This window comes from Amblyomma mixtum, chromosome 4 (assembly GCF_055824585.1).
Source record: "Amblyomma mixtum isolate Tamu chromosome 4, ASM5582458v1, whole genome shotgun sequence".
Classification (NCBI taxonomy): Eukaryota; Metazoa; Arthropoda; class Arachnida; order Ixodida; family Ixodidae; genus Amblyomma; species Amblyomma mixtum.
Genome location: NC_143015.1, coordinates 121593585 through 121610851, shown reverse-complemented (window position 1 = coordinate 121610851; position 17267 = coordinate 121593585). Strand labels below are relative to the sequence as shown.

At 44.2% G+C, this 17267-nt stretch overlaps 1 protein-coding gene and 1 non-coding gene across 3 annotated transcripts in view; one reads left to right on the top strand and one right to left on the bottom strand.

Moving 5' to 3' along the window:
- Positions 1-3717: 3717 nt before the first annotated feature.
- LOC149348114 (transmembrane protein 130-like) overlaps positions 3718-17267 on the bottom strand; it is a 47740-nt gene continuing 34190 nt past the window's right edge. The window contains exons 7-9 of one of the 2 annotated variants that reach the window (XM_089587930.1): positions 13474-13595; positions 10125-10357; positions 3718-6882 (exon numbers count right to left, since the gene is read on the bottom strand). In XM_089587930.1, the coding sequence (XP_089444056.1) occupies positions 10130-10357; positions 13474-13595 (350 nt within the window). In that variant the 3' untranslated portion in view covers positions 3718-6882; positions 10125-10129. The remainder of the gene's footprint in view (positions 6883-10124; positions 10358-13473; positions 13596-17267) is intronic. The other variant, XM_089587929.1, reaches the window with a different exon arrangement.
- TRNAT-GGU (transfer RNA threonine (anticodon GGU)) lies at positions 11859-11932 on the top strand. Its single transcript has one exon. It is a non-coding gene; the product is annotated as a tRNA-Thr (tRNA).

Here is a 17267-nt window from a genome sequence, read left to right as displayed (position 1 = left end):
TGATCTCCGTAGGGGAGATGAGTAGCTGAATCGTAATTACTGCCTTATTTTCTTTCTTTTGAACATGCTGAACGCGATGAAGTGCAGTACTGACTACACTCTTCTCTGACACTGCAGCCATAATTATGAATATTTGGAACCGTAACATCAGTTCTGTTTACCGCATAATATACCTTCTTTTGCCCGTGTGGGCTTCGGAGCTGCTAAAGTTTGTTTTTGAGGAAAGGAAATGGCACAGTAACTGTCTCACTTCTTTGTGGACACACCAACCGCGCCGTAAGGGAAGGACCTCGAGGAAGGTGGGAGCGAAAAAAGAAAGTGATAAAGAGGTGCCGTAATGGAGGGCTCCGGAAATCCCCGCCGTGGGTATGTGCCATTAAGCCTGAGGACATCATCATCATTCGGAATAATTTAGACCACCTGGGGATCTATAACGCGCACTGACTCTGCACAGCACCCGGGCGCCTTTTGGCGTTTCACCTCCCCCGAAACGCGGCCGCCGCCCAACATTTTGCAGTCAGGGCTAAAGTGGTGAGGACAGAAAAAAGAAAGCAAAAATCCTAGTCGAAATCAAGAGTAAGACATGAGCTTGGGCAGGGCATGCAATGCGAAGGCAAGATAACCGCTTGTCCTTCAGGGTAACGGAGTGGATTCCAAGAGAAGGCAAGCGTAGCAGGGGCGGCACAGATTGTAACGTCGGCGGTTAACTGAGATCAAGAAATTTGCGGGGATACGGTGGGCGCAGCTGGCAAAGGCCAGGGTTAATTGGAGAGACACGGGAGAGGCCTTTGCCCTGCAGTGTGCGTATAGACAGGCTGATAATCATGGTGATTATGTCAGGCAGGCACACTTGTCTGCGGGGCACCAAGAATGCAATGCTTACCTCAGTGGTACATGCATGCCGTGTCTGCAGAGGTCAACAAGTAATGCATAGCAGGACAGGCGTAGCGCAAATTCTCACAAATTGTCGTATCGGCACACCAGCACTGGCAAGGTTGGCTACTAGAAGACACCTAACCTGGAGCGAACTTCGCGAAACATTCCATCCACGCGCTAAAAGTACCGGCATGCCGTGGACGGAGGAGCGCCGTGTGGGCAAGTCTTTGTCGGCGGAACCATGCATAGCGATTCCATTCGTTTCGTTTCGTTTATGGGGTTTAACGTCCCAAAGCGACTCAGGCTATGAGAGATGCCGTAGTGGAGGGCTCCGGACATTTCGACCACCTGGGGTTCTTTCACGTGCACTGACATCGCACAGTACACGGGCCTCTAGAATTTCTCTTCCAAAGAAATTCAACAGCCGCGGCCGAGATCGAACCCGCGTCTTTCGGGTCAGCAGCCGATCACCATAACCACTGAGCCACCGTGGCGGCGCTGCTTAGCGATTCCATCTCATCGGTTAATTGTAAGCCGCGACATATATCCGCCGGTGTGCAGTGGCTCAAATGTCGAAGCTGCATTTTTGCACCATCTTGAGGCCGAACAAACAAACTTTTTTCTTTTTTTTTCCCGAAAGGAAAGGGAGCAGTCAATTGTCTCTCTCGGCGGACACCTCAATACTGTGGTCTAGGAAGGAGGGAAGTAGGGAGTGAAAGAAGGGAGAAGCGGAGGGCTCCGGAATAATTTCGACCACAGCACACAAGCACCTGACGTTCTCCCGGCATCGAAATGTGGCCGTACCGGTGGCGCGGTCTGGATGTGCAAAACAGTGCACAGGCGCGGGGCATCTGCAAAAGTACTGAGGGCGGCAAAAAGAAGTAGGCTCTGGCGCCTGTGCGACGCCAGGCGAGCGCCAGTGTTCGCGTATATTTGCTGAGAATGAGATCTGAAAGCACCTGACGCTTAAAAATTTCGGATTCCTCGCCCCCTTTGCTAAGCGGCACCGAACATTACAATATATTGTTATAAAATATTATTATACAAGTTGCAATGGCATTATAGGGGACAGTCTAGCAAAACGCGACATTTGTCCACTTAGCACCTTAGACTTTTGGTTGGTTGGTTTATGGGGTTTAACGTCCCAAAGCAACTAAGGCTATGAGAGACGCCGTAGTGAAGGGCTCCGGCAATTTCGACCACCTGGGGTTCTTTAACGTGCACTGACATCGCACAGTACACGGGCCTCTAGAATTTCTCCTCCAAAGAAATTCTGCCGCCGCGGCCGGGATCGAACCCGCGTCTTTCGGGCCAGCAGCAGAGCACCAAAACCGCTGAGCCACCGCGGCGGCTCCTTAGACTTTTAAATGAGCTGTCACAATAACTTGTTATCGATGTGCTGAGACCAGCCACACCTCCACTACCAATGAACTCTGGATCTTTGTAAGCAGACAAAAAATTGCGAAGTGAGCCTTGTTGAACGAGAAGAAAGCAGTCGAAATGGTGTTAAATTCTTCACGCTGCAGATTTTTCAAAGCTTTGCAAGCTCAGTCAACCTGGCATCCTGGTCTAAGGGAAGTGTTTAGTTAACTCAATTGGTTATTGGTGTCATAAGCAAAGTTTCAGAGTTTTCGTTTGTTGGGCAACTAAAATAGAATTATTTTCCTTTCAAGTGGCGCCAGTTTTCCCCAACTGCATTTGTACTAAAACTGTGACACAACCGTTTTTCGTACAGAGTTTCGGGTGGTATCACACGATTTCTCACTGCATATAGCTTACGTGTGCTAATCAAGTTTGAGGTTAGCTCGTGACAGGTATTCGAACTGACAACATATGCACCTTCAATTACATGCTTCCCAGACCCTCTACCTCTTCCCTTCAAGCGCAGTTGAGTTGTCCATCGAGACAGTTTTCTTGCCTAGGAACTATAAATGTGTGAAAGCAGAATTGCACGAACGTTGGCTTGTCTGGTTGCTTTACTCTTGGCTTTCTAATGTTCGCCTATCATGCTGTTTTTCTTGTCGTAAATGGTAGCGTTTTAACGTAGTAAAACAGTAGGATGAACGAAAGCAATTGAGGCAACAATGCCTCAAAGGCAACCTGCCGCCGCATGGTTCCGGTGCCGATGGCTCTCGCACGCCGGAAGCAGGGACAGCGGAATGCGCCGACAATGCAGTGTGGGCGGGACTATCGGCCGAGCGGGGACGCTAGGAGTGCAAACGATGTTGAAGGATGGCAGCACCATTGGCAGTGATGGCACAAACCCACCAACATCGCAAGATCTTGCTTGGGGCTTACCCATCGGAATAATGCTTTCACACTAAAATTTCGACTGCCCAGGGGTCTTTAATGTGCACTGACATCATGCAGCAGAGGAACGTGTTTTGCGTTTTGCCTCCATCCAGACGAGACTGACGTGGCCGGAATTCAAACCAGTGACATCATGCACAGCAGCCAAATGCCAATGATGACCACTGTGATGGGTATGCTCATTCTAGGTGTATCCTTAGCCAATGAATTCATGTGGATGGGAACCGATGAACTCGTATAGTACAAGCAACACGAACATTACTCGCCATTTCCATGTTCTTTCTGGGCTTCTCCCCAGCTCAGGCTTTCTTTAAAGTCTGCCGGAATACTGAGGCAGTGTCATTTAACAGAACCCTTAAGCCCTCGTGTACCACAGGAGGCACATTCTCAAGCCGAAGAAGCACCGTTACTGTGCTATGCATTTGGTGTGTCGAGGTAGCATGTTCAGTGCACTGTGAAGCTCCATTCTATCTCGCATTACCAGTGAAAACTGTACGTGTGAAGCCTATTAACTCAAGCAACAATTTTAAATGTAAGGTATCGGGGTTTATTCCCAAAAGATAAAAATAAGATTAAAAGAACAGTAATAAAACAGCTCTTAAATAACAAGGCATGTGCGCAATAAACGAATCCTAGCACACAGCTGCAATCAGGAACCAAAGCTTTGACTATCAACAGAGAATAATAAACAAAACGAAAAATCACCTCACAACTGTCAGACTGTTTATGCATCACAAGCACATTATAACCTCAAAAGAAAACAATATCAGTGAAGCGCATCATTGGCGTGAAGCAGGAACTCAAGTTTTATAATTTGGCATCAGAAGCAAGTAAGCACACCATAACGTGTGTTGCACTAGCAGTCTGAAAGCACACACCACGGAATAAAAGGGTGCGCCCAATAAAACAGCGCTTACTCTGAAAAGCAAACACAGCAAGGTTAACACCCACCATTTGAGAAAAACTCGTGGTGCCATTACAAAATGCTTTTAGGATCAAGATAAACACTATGAGCAACACACACACACACACTCATGATAACCTGCATATTTAACGCAATCATTTGCATAGCGTATCTGTTAAATGAGCAGAAATGCAAAACCTGAGATAATGAACACAGGCAACCAAGGTACACTTTTGAACAACAGGAAGGTGCTATACATTAGACAAAAACTCAAGATTCAGCCAGAGATGCCATTTCAAACACAGTGCTTTGCATCCAAAAACAACCCCAAAGCACAACTTGAGTGAAAATAATTCTTGCCAACAAATCACAAACCACACTAAAATGCTGAAACTAAGAGCATTTTCAGCCATGCAGAAACAGCGGTAAAAAAAAAAATAATGCGAGATTGCAATTTTGTGTAAGAAGTGTTGTAAATATAAACTTCTGTGTAGTAGACTGCATACAGAATAAGCATGATCAAGCTCCGATCAAAATAGAATATATACATTGGTGCTTGTAGTTCAGCCCTCAAAGGGAGGTGAGGCTTCAAAAGCTTGAAGTACACGTTTTAAAATCCAACATGTTAGTTCTAAATGCTAAGTTGCCACTGTGATATTCAGATCTGTGCATAAAAGTAGGTGTCAACTATATACGAGTGTTGCCACATGTTCAACAACGAAAAAGTAACAAACAAAAACAAGAACACAGTTCCACACTCAACTTTCTTCTACGGATGAACAAAACCCTGCATGCAAAGCTGCCACACTATTTTGTCGAGTACAACAACTTAGGATATATCGCTCATTTGGCATTATTATTTAATAAAGTAGACATATCCTATGGTGAAACTGCAATTACTGATGAGAAAAAAAAAACAAGGAAAAGTTAAACCACACGAACACAAGCAAAGAAAGATAGGGCTGAAAGAGTTGAAAATAACTTCGGCTATAACTTTCTACGTCAAGTACATACAAATATATGCCCAAGCATCCCACTCTGTGCTACTAAGTTTTGTTCAATCTGAGTTGTATTCTCTCCACAAGCTGAACTCCTTTGCTCTACATAGAAAGGCACTTTCTAATCTTATGTATGATTGCGCTTATGATGGAAGCCTTCATACAATTCAAAGCAGCACAGGCGTTTTACAAACAATGCAGGCCTACAGCACAATGCCATAAAAAAGGCAAGTTCAGACAGAAAGGCACATGCTGTATGCTTTTATGACTGCTAAAAACTTCCAGGCACCTAATGTTCTTTTAAGGCACTACAGCATTTGCATTCGATAGCTTTCGAGCTAGCACACAACATGAGAAAATATTTTCACATTTAGAACTCCGTATGATCAGGCACGATCATGCACTATGTGTAGTGTGGTCTTTAAGAAGTAACCGAGCTGCAAGCTGAGAGTCAGCTCAAGAAAGCTTGTGCTACACAGAGTGCCTTGAACTGCGAGAAGGCCTAAAGCAGCCCACTCTTGGGCATATCCCATTCTTGTGGCATGCATTCTTCCAATGCTACCATGCTCACAACATTGTTATCAGTAGCCAGAAAGTTAGGTTGGTACTTTTAGCAAGGTACATTCATCAATTTAACAAGTGACTAGAAGTTAAGGCACTTCATAAGGCAGATACAGAGTAAGCAACTTCAAACGCCACAAACATTGGCGTTATAAGCAACGCAAATGAAAAATCCTTTGATCTCAATTTTTTCTTTTCTTTTTCATGAGCTGTCAAGCACCTGGCACCTTGATGAATGAAACAGTGCCCAACTAGTTTTGTCTGAAAAACCGTAAGCACCCTTGGTTATGTACAGCAACCAAGTTTGCTAGCCAGCTTTTGTTTACGATATGTGGCTCCACAGGATAGCAAAACCATCATAACAGCAGCCTCACAGAGATCTGCTGAAAAAAGCATGTGGCAAGTGATCCTGCATAGGTGCTGATGTGCATGAAGCCAAGAGTTTAAGGGAATAATAGAAAGATTTACTGTCATCTGAAGTTAGGAAGAGTTTGCAAACTGCAGATGATCAAGAGCAAATGAAATCGAAGCAAGTTAAGGGTGACGGTTCAATGTAAATATATGCTAGCACTACTTACAAAGGAATAGAAAGCTACACCCAACTACTGTTATCACGCCACAGTGAAATCAAGTATTTTTATGCCATTTTTTCTTGGTAGATGCATAAATTGAGAGAAAAACCTGCAGCTGACCACTAGAAAATATAAATCTTCACAAATCTGATATGTTCAAAATGAGCTCTTCGACATGCACAATGCTATAACAAACAAAAAAACAACAGCTACACCCATGAGAAATTATGAAATGTCTGACCCCACATCCTGTCAGATTCACAAAAGCACAAGCTGATTTATAAAACACAGCAAGAAAACAAATGGACTGAATATGAGGTCAGGTCAACAGCCCCAAGATATACAATGCCAGTACTATGCACAACTGTAACACACACAAAAACTCGCTCCAGAAGTGTGCCGTGCACAACCCAAGTCACCACACACAATGGGAGCTGATCACGAGCACACATTCAGACTAGTACCAAGGTGAGCTGGCTGCCGGAACAGAGCAGAAAAAGTTGCCGAAACACATCGTAAGGAATCCATCAAGAAACACATCACCGGCCAGAGATGTGGCTGAAGTCCATTTTGCAATGCAGTGAGCGCCTTTGCCTAATGTCACTGAAGATAGCCACGACTAAAGGATCCTCGGAAGCTGCCGCTGCTTACTCGGATAGACCTGCAAAAAGAAACCAAAAGTTTATAAGCAAAACCACCCCTTACCATAACTATCAAAACCAATCAATGAACCTGTGAGTCACATGACCTGAATGGCCACCTATACAATGAATCTTTTAAACATGAGTGTTATGGCAGCCTGAACTATGAAAAGAAATGTCCTGCGTACAGTTGGCTCTTGATACATTGAACTCAAAGAGGACGAAGAATCTGTTCAAAGTCTGCAGTATTCATAGTTTTGAGAGTCTTTTTATTACATTTGATGTTGACACTCTTGCCACATCTGTTTTTGAACAGTTGAACACACATTTTATGGGGCATACCAAGTCGCAATTTTGGCATTTCAACAAAAGAACCGTATTTTGTGCGAAAATGTTGCATATTCCCCTGTAGCAACAAAAAATTTTACTACCGTATTTACTCCCGTAATTTACGCACTTTTTTCCTTCAAAATAAGGCTTCAAGAAGGGAGTGTGCAATTTACACGGATATTTTGTGAACACGTTTAAAAAAACTCTGCATAGATCACAATGCGCAAATGTATACCATACATTACTGCCAATGTGCCGACTGCTCAACTCACAACACTTGCTGGCCAAAAAAAAAAATAAACTGCAAATAAAGCAGACACATAGACCTGTCAGTCATTCCCGCATCATGTTATGTAGTTCCCCACGGAACTGCATGACAGCACATGTGCAGCTCAAAGCAATAAATGTGCAACGATACAATCGCAATGCCAGTAATTAATTCTTCATTAATTCTTCACTCATTTAAACAGACTTTGACTGCCCTTTCGTTAGAACTGTAGTTCAAAAACTTTCTCACAGCAGAAAAATTTGTAACTTGAAACAAACTTGCAACTTTCTTGAACTTTGCCACAATGCAATTTAACTTCATCATCAAGCCTAAACACAAAAGTAGGCAACTTCTAAAAACTTGCCTACAACCCTTGGATAATGCAGCTATTGTAATGTGAACAGGGCACTAAGACAACAAGACTATGTTGCATTATCTTTCTTAACACACACTGGTTAAGGTCTATCATTCAAGAACTTAAAGGTGCAGTGAAGAGGAATCTGAACTCGTCTTTTTGCTGTGGGAACTCAATCCACATGTTCCGAGCATTCTTATAAACTTTCAATTATTGCCCTGTGTGGCCGATTTCCCTAATTAAATGGAAGTAACTTCCGGCTCCCATCTTTTTTTTTTTTTAATTCTCCCCATACGGTGGGCGGACTCGAACAATACGTGGAGTGCCTTTCACCCAGTCCCGTGGCGGCTTGCCGCTCTGCCATCGGCGGAGTAACACGTAGTAGTCCGTAGAAGCAAATAGTCCGCTCGTATTTTTATTTCTGCGGGCTTATTTTGCAGCTATATTATCTGCGAATGAAACTATTTACTCACAGAAACCTAAAAAACAAAAAGCGAAAGCAAAGCCTCCACGGAGCTGGCTGAAAGGCACTCCACGCATTGGTCGACTCCGCCCACCGTACGGGGAGAATTAAAAAAAAAAGGCGGGAGCCAGACGTTAATTCGATTTAATTAGGGAAACCGGCCACACAGGGCATTAAGAATGCTCGGAGCGTGTAGATTGAGTTCCCACGGCAAAAAGACGAGTTCAGATTCCTCTTCTGTGCGCCTTTAAGTCATGCCAGCTTCTCATACGACCAGCAACGTCCCTACCAAACAGATTTCTGTCAAAAAATTCATGACAGGACAGCAATATGTCTCACTTTTTATGAACTGCTTGATTTGGTTTGACAGCACTGTTAACCTTTTACAGTGAGTTGTACGCAACTGCGTACATTGCCAACTCATCGCTTTATCTCAGAGTGTGCTCTGGCTAGCACTAATTTCATTGTTTCAGGTGTATTTAGAATCCTGCACCTTGCAAACTGGGTGTTTTTTGTGCCACCTAGAAAATGCAGCAAAAGATATTTCACAAAACCCTGAGCCTGGTACCACGTCTCCTGCCATTTTATTTTATATATATATATTTCTTGCATCATGTGCACCTCTGGAAAACAAAATGAATCCACAATCTGTACGCTGCTGATTTCATAAATCCTCATGTAATACAGTTTCCAACTACTATTTTGATAGTCTAACAAATTTAGTATGTGTGCACAAAAAATTACGCCCTGGTGTTGTCCTGTTTGAAAACTGATGAATTGGTTTTCTTGAGGCCTCGATATGCTCTTTCGGCTTCAAAACCTTTGTTCTGATTTGAAATGATAATTGACACCGGAAACAGTTAAACACTGATATATTGAAGTTCCAGGCACCGCTATTACTCAAAGCATTGAACTGAACTGAGGGGCATATGACCTGTATGAGAGAAATGCAACTTATTTGTAGGGCCGAGTCATATGAGTACTGCATTTTCCGGTGTACAAGACGCGGCTTTTTTGCTTGTGCATCCTATACAAGGGTGCGTCTCATACGCGAATTTTTCGTTGTTTTTTTTTTTTGCGAGTTCAGAAATTACTCAGGGTCATGCTCAAGCTTTTTTCAGCGAAAAATTATCGCTGCCAGTAACGGGGTTGTAACACGGTTAATACTTCAATACGGGGACCACCGTATGCCTCTTTCTCAGGTGAACTTTATCATGAAACGGCGGGGATGGCGACTTCTGGGATCACAAACGCGTGGCTGTTTCGGAGGCCCCAAGCAAAAGTAATGTGAAATGCCAAAAGATGGCGACAATCGCGCTTCTTGCCATTATCAATACAAGCCGGCGTTCTTTTTTTGAGCCACCCTTTGCAACTCTGTTTGCTCTGTGTACGTAGTGCGAAGAGAATGTTTCAGCCATGTTGCCTCCAGAAATGGGCAAACTTTTTGATATCATATCTAAAAATAAAGACTTTGAAGGTTTTAAGTAGAAATGAAATGTTGTTGTGGATATATGGGATAATTCTTTCGTTTTTTCTTTCTTTTTTTTGCTAAAACCTAGGTGGGTATGATGTGAGTGTTGCCTTTTTCGATCAGTTAGCGTTGCTTAAGAATTTCTCACAGGTACGGTGCATTTCGCGATGGTCGCGCAAGCGTGTTTAATTAAGCCTCACTAGCCTAACTGGGTAAACTGGGGTGCGTCTTATATACCAACTTTTTCAATGACAGCCTGCATATATGGCGGGTGCGTCTTATACAAGGGTGCATCTTATACACCGGAAAATACGGTAGTACTAAATGTTCCATTTGAGCCGTGTTGCTGCTCCACCCTCTTGCACATGCCCACACCTGAGTCACGCGATAGTCCCGTAAGACCTCCTGACCAGGTGCAGTTCCTCCCGGCTGCTGGCGACCGGATGACGAATGCTGGAGGCCGGGCTTGCCGACATGTTCGATCCGTTTTCTGCGTCCTCAGCGCTGACACCCAGGAGTGCCTGCAGGAGGGCGCTGCGGAGGCGATCGGCAAACGTCTTCTCCACCAGGTCGTCTGAAGACGGCTCATTGAAGTCAAAGTCCGCCACCTTGCCATGTGAAACAAAGAAAAAAAAGAAGGCAAGCGAACGCACCACATAAAAGGAAGTTTCTCCCGTTCCCGGAGATTTTTAAACGTGAAACATGCTTCTTCCAAGACTACAAACCTGTGCACCTGTTGTTGATGCACCCTATACAAAGATGAAATCATTAACTCATTCCTAACCACTCTGTTCAAATCGCTCAATTTGATCCACAGCGTCAAAAAATGGCCCATAGACACAACTGCAAAATTTGGAATGAAACAGCGGAACTAGAACGAAGATGCTTACTTCTGGGCAATGATTATTTCCCTTCTTTTTATGTTAGTAGTTTGCGATGACGCCGTGAGGCTGTGACGCAGTGATTAGAGATTATTTATATGTGGTTTTCTGATTAAAACAGTCAGTTGTAAGTCAGCACGTGTTCGTGTCTCTCTTTTTCTTGGTCCTTCGTTTTAGTTGCGCTGTTTCGTTCCTTAAAGATGCAATACCAACTCGCCCACTATGCTATGTTGCTGCAAAATTTGTTACCATATAGTAGCGCCATCCAGTGCATTGCTAAAGAACTAAACTTCAGTTCTTGATTCGCCTGTTTTGTAAGCCACATGAGGCAGTATTCTTGAAGTTTCCACAAGCCTCTTAACGCAAAGAGATCACAGTGAGCATGGCGTCCATAGCAGTGTCCTCGTCTCACATTGATCTTGCTCAGTAACGGCACTGTTCTCGCCATTACACAGCATTGATCGTAGGTCCAAGTGACAGCGACATGTACAGTAACGACATCCACTCATCTGCTTTTCGTCTGAACAGTGATGACTGAGCCATCCAGCTCGGGACCGTCAACAGCTGCCCGTCTGGAACTTTCGTGTTCATCGTTGCCCAGAAGGTTTGCTACTTTCCTAGCCTCTCTGAACATGCTGAACATGTTCGAAATGATTCCTCACCACCAGCAGCGAAGCACATTCAGTTCATTTAGATACGGCCTGAGGATGACCTTGCAATTGCACTGAAGAGTAGGCCAAAGTGCTTTGTGCGAGCCATCAACTTTTTTACGCCAATCCAAAAGTTCAGCAAAAAGAGTTATGTAACTTTGAATACTCGTTTCTGGTCAAATGTTTAGGGGAATCCCCCAAGGTGGAGTAAATTTGTAATAAGGGAGTAATTACTCATTGGCATCCACCCAAGCACAGCCATACGGCTACAAAGGAAAGCTATACAGCTTTCTCAGAAACTTCGCAGTTAAAGAAAAATTCGTCCTGGTCCGGGGTTCGAACCCGGGACCACCGCTTCACCGGAGCAGTCGCTCTACCAACTGAGCTAACCGGGGCGGCAAGCTTATGGTAGGGCGAGAGCGAATTGATCAATAACTCGAAGTGGGAACAGTGTTGGTCAAATGTTTAGGGGGATTCCCCTAAACTCCACCTTGGGGGATTCCCCTAAACATTTGACCAACACTGTTCCCACTTCGAGTTATTGATCAATTCGCTCTCGCCCTACCATAAGCTTGCCTTCCCGGTTAGCTCAATTGGTAGAGCGACTGCTCTGGTGAAGCGGTGGTCCCGGGTTCGAACCCCGGACCAGGACGAATTTTTCTTTAACTGCGAAGTTTCTGAGAAAGCTGTATAGCTTTCCTTTGTAGCCGTATGGCTGCGCTTGGGTGGATGCCAATGAGTAATTACTCCCTTAATACTCGTTTCTGAAACACTAAACCATAAAACATATATTTTAAATTTTTTATTCTATTTTCTCACTAAATATATTTTATTTTTTAGTGAACTTTTGTGCGAGTCGCTCGAATTTTGCCAACAAAAGATTTAATTTTGTTTTCATAAACAATATGTACCCTTTTTTTTTAGTGTTGTTAAGACAGGGCTCCATTAGCTACACTGTCATGTGCTGCAATAAAGCAAAATTTTTAAATTCATGACCACATGCACATTTCACGCATATCATCATCATCATCAGCCTGACTAAGTCCACTTCAAGACAAAGGCCTGTCCCATATCTCTCCAATACTTCTTAATCTCATCCACCCACCAAACTTTCTGCCGCCCTCTACTAGGCTTGCCTTCTCTTGGAATCCTGTCCACTATCTTTAACGACCATCGGTTATCTTGCCATCGCATTAGATACCCTACCCAAGGATGTCATTAACCCACGTTTGTTCCCTGACCTGCTAAGCTCTCGTCATGTCTCCTGATATTACGCCCATTGTTACGCCTTGTTCGCCACAAAAGGTGTCCACCAGAGCAGACAAAAGCGGTTGCTGAGAACATGCACTTTATTTTTTTGCAAAAATTATTCTTTTAGATAAGATAATTGCATTTTATGAGAAAGAAAAAGAAGTATAAAAAGCAATGCCTAATGGGCCTGTTGGATCCTCTGAAAAGCTCGTTACAGGCCGTGTGACACGGCGACGACTTCTTTGAAGCAAAACTTCCTTGCATTCCTTTAGGTCAAGGAAGTTCAAGGAAGTTCGAAGTTAGCCTGGAGGATTTCAAACATTCCTCTACGCAAACTACTGGCCTAATCGAGAGCAAACTTCACTCACGGGGCAGAATATTATGGTCTACGTTCTTTGAGACGTAATTAAACGTCGGTACCTGCCTGCATTTCCTGAAATTAAGAAAAATCTGCTGTCACCTGCGAGTAAAGCTGTCGCAGACGAGAGCTATATGCGAGCCGAGCAGCTGATTTGACAGGGCACGCCATCTGCCGGAAGGCGAGATTCGACGAGCAGACGAGCCGCATCTTCGATGCTAGCGCGCTGCCCTCCCACCCACTGAGCCTGGACGTCGTTTGCCTCGCCTTCCGGCAGATGGCGCGCCCTGTCAAACCAGCTGCTTGACTCGCGTATAGCTCTCGTCTGCGACAGCTTACTCGCCGTTGACAGCAGTTTTTTCTTAATTTCAGGAAATGCAGGCAAGTACCAACGTTTAATTACGTCTCAAAGAATGTAGACCATAATATGCTACCCAGTGAGCAAAGTTTGCTCTCGATTAGGCCAGCAGTTTGCTCACAGGATTTTTAAAAAATCCCCCAGATAAAAACGGAACATTTACACAAAGGAGAGCAGTAGCACCTCACAAAGGACAAGACAACAAAAAGGAAGCCTTGATACATACCTCTATGCGCAGCTGGTTTCTGGTGTGCATGTGGTAGGCAATGCCCAGAGCCACGATGACCAGGGCAAACACAGAGCACACAATCGGCACCACAATGGTCGACAGCTGCTGCTGCTGAGACACTGCGTTTCGTACACACGGGTGTGTTGGTCACCACCCAAGGTGATGCGACCACAATGCACCTCTCTCGAGTCATGTGGCCAGCTCCAAAGGAAAAAAAAACTCTCTCTTTCCATCAAAAAGACCAAGACAATGGAGCTGCTGCATATAATACCGCGTGTTGCGGAAATAAACGCGCCCCGTAAAATGCTTCTTTCAGCTAAACGGGCGCATTGTTCGAGCTCAAATTTCGCATAGAAATGGCATTTGGTCGGCAGAATTGTTTAATACCACGTTTGCTTGGGGTACTTACCCGATTCGAACAGAATAAGTCTGATATTCACATCGTCTGCGGCGACGACGAAGGAAATTAAGCTGCTCTGTCAGCTATCGCACCGGTGGCGCCATCTCGTTTGTTGGTCGTGAAGAATCAGCAAAGGAGGGGGATTCGGGGGTTTGAAGACGCTCTTTCAACTGTTTTTTTAATGCTCACAAAAAACTTAACTTGCTGAAAACTTAGTTTTGCCAAGCTAAGTTTTCTGTGACCATTAAAAAACCAGTTCGAATTCTGTTCGAATCGGGTAAGTACCCCAAGCAAACGTGGTATTAAACAATTCTGCCGACCAAATGCCATTTCTATGCGAAATTTGAGCTCGAACAATGAGCCCGTTTAGCCGAAAGAAGCATTTCAAGGGGCGTGTTTATTTCCGCAACACGTGATAGAATGCCACAAGCCTCTACATGTGGTGCCATCTGTTGCACCCAAGCACGACTAAAGCTTTGCAAGCTGACCACCACATACCACAGAACAATGACATACACCTGACAACAAGGGGTCATTATGACCTATGCTTGTTATAACACCTTGACTGCTCGTATAATGAAAGCACTCATTGGCTAGAAAATTAATTTTGGAAATGTCTTCATGATGGTAGCAAAATTTCACAAGAAAAAAAAAACTTGGGTGATCCTCAATCATTTGAATGCTCTAGCAGTCAAACATTCGCTATACCCAAGCAGACACACTAAAATTCGTTACATCCGAAGAGGTGCACTAAGGTTCACGGTATCTGAGGTCAACACACCAAGTTTGTTGCGTCCCAGGTCCAGACACAGAAGTATGTAATATCCAGGGTGGCATACTAAGGTTTGTTATATCGAAGGCTAGCACATGAACACTTGTATCTGAGGTGGCATAATTGGGTTCCGTTTAGCCAATGTTTAACACATTAAAGTTCATTATATCCGAGGTGGGATACTAAGGTTCTGAATATCCGAGGTAGCATATTAAGTTTGTAAAGGTGGTATAGCAAGTTCGTTTGTAGCCTGGTGGGCCACCTGCCATTTTGACTCGCACAGACCCTTTGCATTAATAATGTCTGCACTCACTACGCAAATACAACAATGGTCCAGGGCTGAAGGTGAGTTCATTTTGACCTTAATCATGAATGTCATGTAGCCCACCCAGTTGAGTACATAAGACGAAGTCCATGTAACACCTTAATCATGAATGTCATGTAGCCCACCCAGTTGAGTACATAAGACGAAGTCCATGAAACAACCACCCTACAAAGTGAGTGGTCACAATGACCACTTCAGCCTGTGTATGCAGTGCGAAAAAATTTACTCAACAATTTTCGCACTTCTTAATTTTCGATAGCAGCACACCCGCTCAGGGTGATTGCTGGTCTATCCTCCCGTTTCCTTTTTTACTGTTTTAAACCAAAGCCTTCCGTTTTCAGCAGCAAAAAAAGCAGTTACTGCTGAGAAAAAGTGGAAGTAATCATGACTATTTTGCGGCCACTTAGATTCAGAATCACCTCAGTGATGATTAAAGGACTCTGCAATCACCAACTGTAAGGAGATTGTGGTGGGTCTAGCCTTGGATTAGCAAGCAAAGAAAAGTACTGACATCACCAGTTAGTCCGTAAGACTACACATGATGCCACGACCAGTACTCAAATTTTTCTTTGCTAGCTTATCAACGTTCCATTCTTAGTGAAAGTACCCTCTTGCCATTACAATGCGGCAATCAATCGACATAGACCAATCTCCATTAGTTGTCAGTGTCCCTTTAAAAAAAAAATGCGACCAGATTCAAGTACACCTCATCAGACTCATCGCTACGATTAGTTCATGATTGGTCAGGGCCTCACTCAATGCCCTGCTGTCAGCTGCGAGCGGCCAGAGCAATGAAAATCGCGACAGCTCCCTAGCTATTGCTAGCTGCATTGGCCTGTACTATAACAAATCCACCTCATACTCTGCTTCAGAAATGGTAATCAAAATTACCTGCTACTGATGCTCTTGCAAACTTTGGCTTACGGTTTAATATATAGAATTCAATGTCCCCAATCGACTCTGACTATGAGGGATGCCGTAGTGGAGGGCTCCGGATAAACTCAACCACTAGGGCCTCTTAAAAGGTGCACTGAAGAGGAATCTGAACTCGTCTTTTTGCCACGGGAACTCGATCTACACGTTCCGAGCATTCTTAGAAACCATGACTTATTTCCCTGTGCGGCCGATTTCCCTAATTAAATCAAATTAACGTCCGGCTCTTGCCTTTATTTTTTGAATTCTCCCCGTACGGTAGGCGGAGTCGACCAACGCGTGGAGTGCCTTTCAGCTAGCTCCATGGAGGCTTTGCTTTCGCTTTATTTTGTTTTTTAGGTTTCCGTGAATAAATAGCTTCATGCACAGATAATATAGCCGCAAAATAAGCCCGCAGAAATGAAGATACGCGCGGACTATTTGCTTGTACGGATTACTACGTATTACTCCGCCGATGGCAGAGCAGCAAGCCGCCACGGGACTGGGTGAAAGGCACTCCACGTGTTGGTCGACTCCATCCACCGTGCGGGGAGAATTCAAAAAATAAAGGCGGGAGCTGGACGTTAATTCGATTTCATTAGGGAAATCGGCCACACAGGGCAATAAGTCGCAGTTTCTAAGAATGCTCGGAACGTGTGGATTGAGTTCCCGCAGCAAAAAGACGAGTTCAGATTCCTTTTCACTGCACCTTTAACATGCAACGACATCACTGTGCACGGGCCTCTAGCATTTCGCCTTTATAGAAAAACAACTGCAGCAGTTATCTTTTGCAAGTTTTGGTGTCGCAACCACGAGGGACTGCCATTCAAGTAACTTCTGCATGTTGCATATGCATGTAAATACTATCACCTATCACGTGATGAGTCTGGTGTATTCATTTCGATGCCATCCCTCAAACAAGCGATGGACCATTGTTCTGTACCCTCAGAAGATTTTCCATGGAGTGCAAGTACACGAAAGGCCAGTTGAGGCCTCTAGCGTGCTCTGGGGTGCCTCTAGTGGCTGTGGATGGTCTTTCAAAGGGTCAAGATAATAAGAGAAGAAAACACTAAATAATCTGTTTTATCTCGATGCATTTATTTGCTGAGAACGTAAAACCACTCTCCCTTAAGACTAGGCCTCTTAAATAATAGAGAAGGATACAAAGCCCCGTGAGCAACAGTGTAGAGAAGTTACGTCAATGTACACAAACACTCTAAAACCGTTAAGTGGAAAGGATGGGGGAAAAAAATATTGGATAATGTAGACACGCATACACACAATTCGTCACCACCAAGACGCAATCACAAATGCATTTTCATCTTGCCAGCACATCTCGGGGCATGACAAACTTCTTAAAATTCACACGCACTCAACAGTAC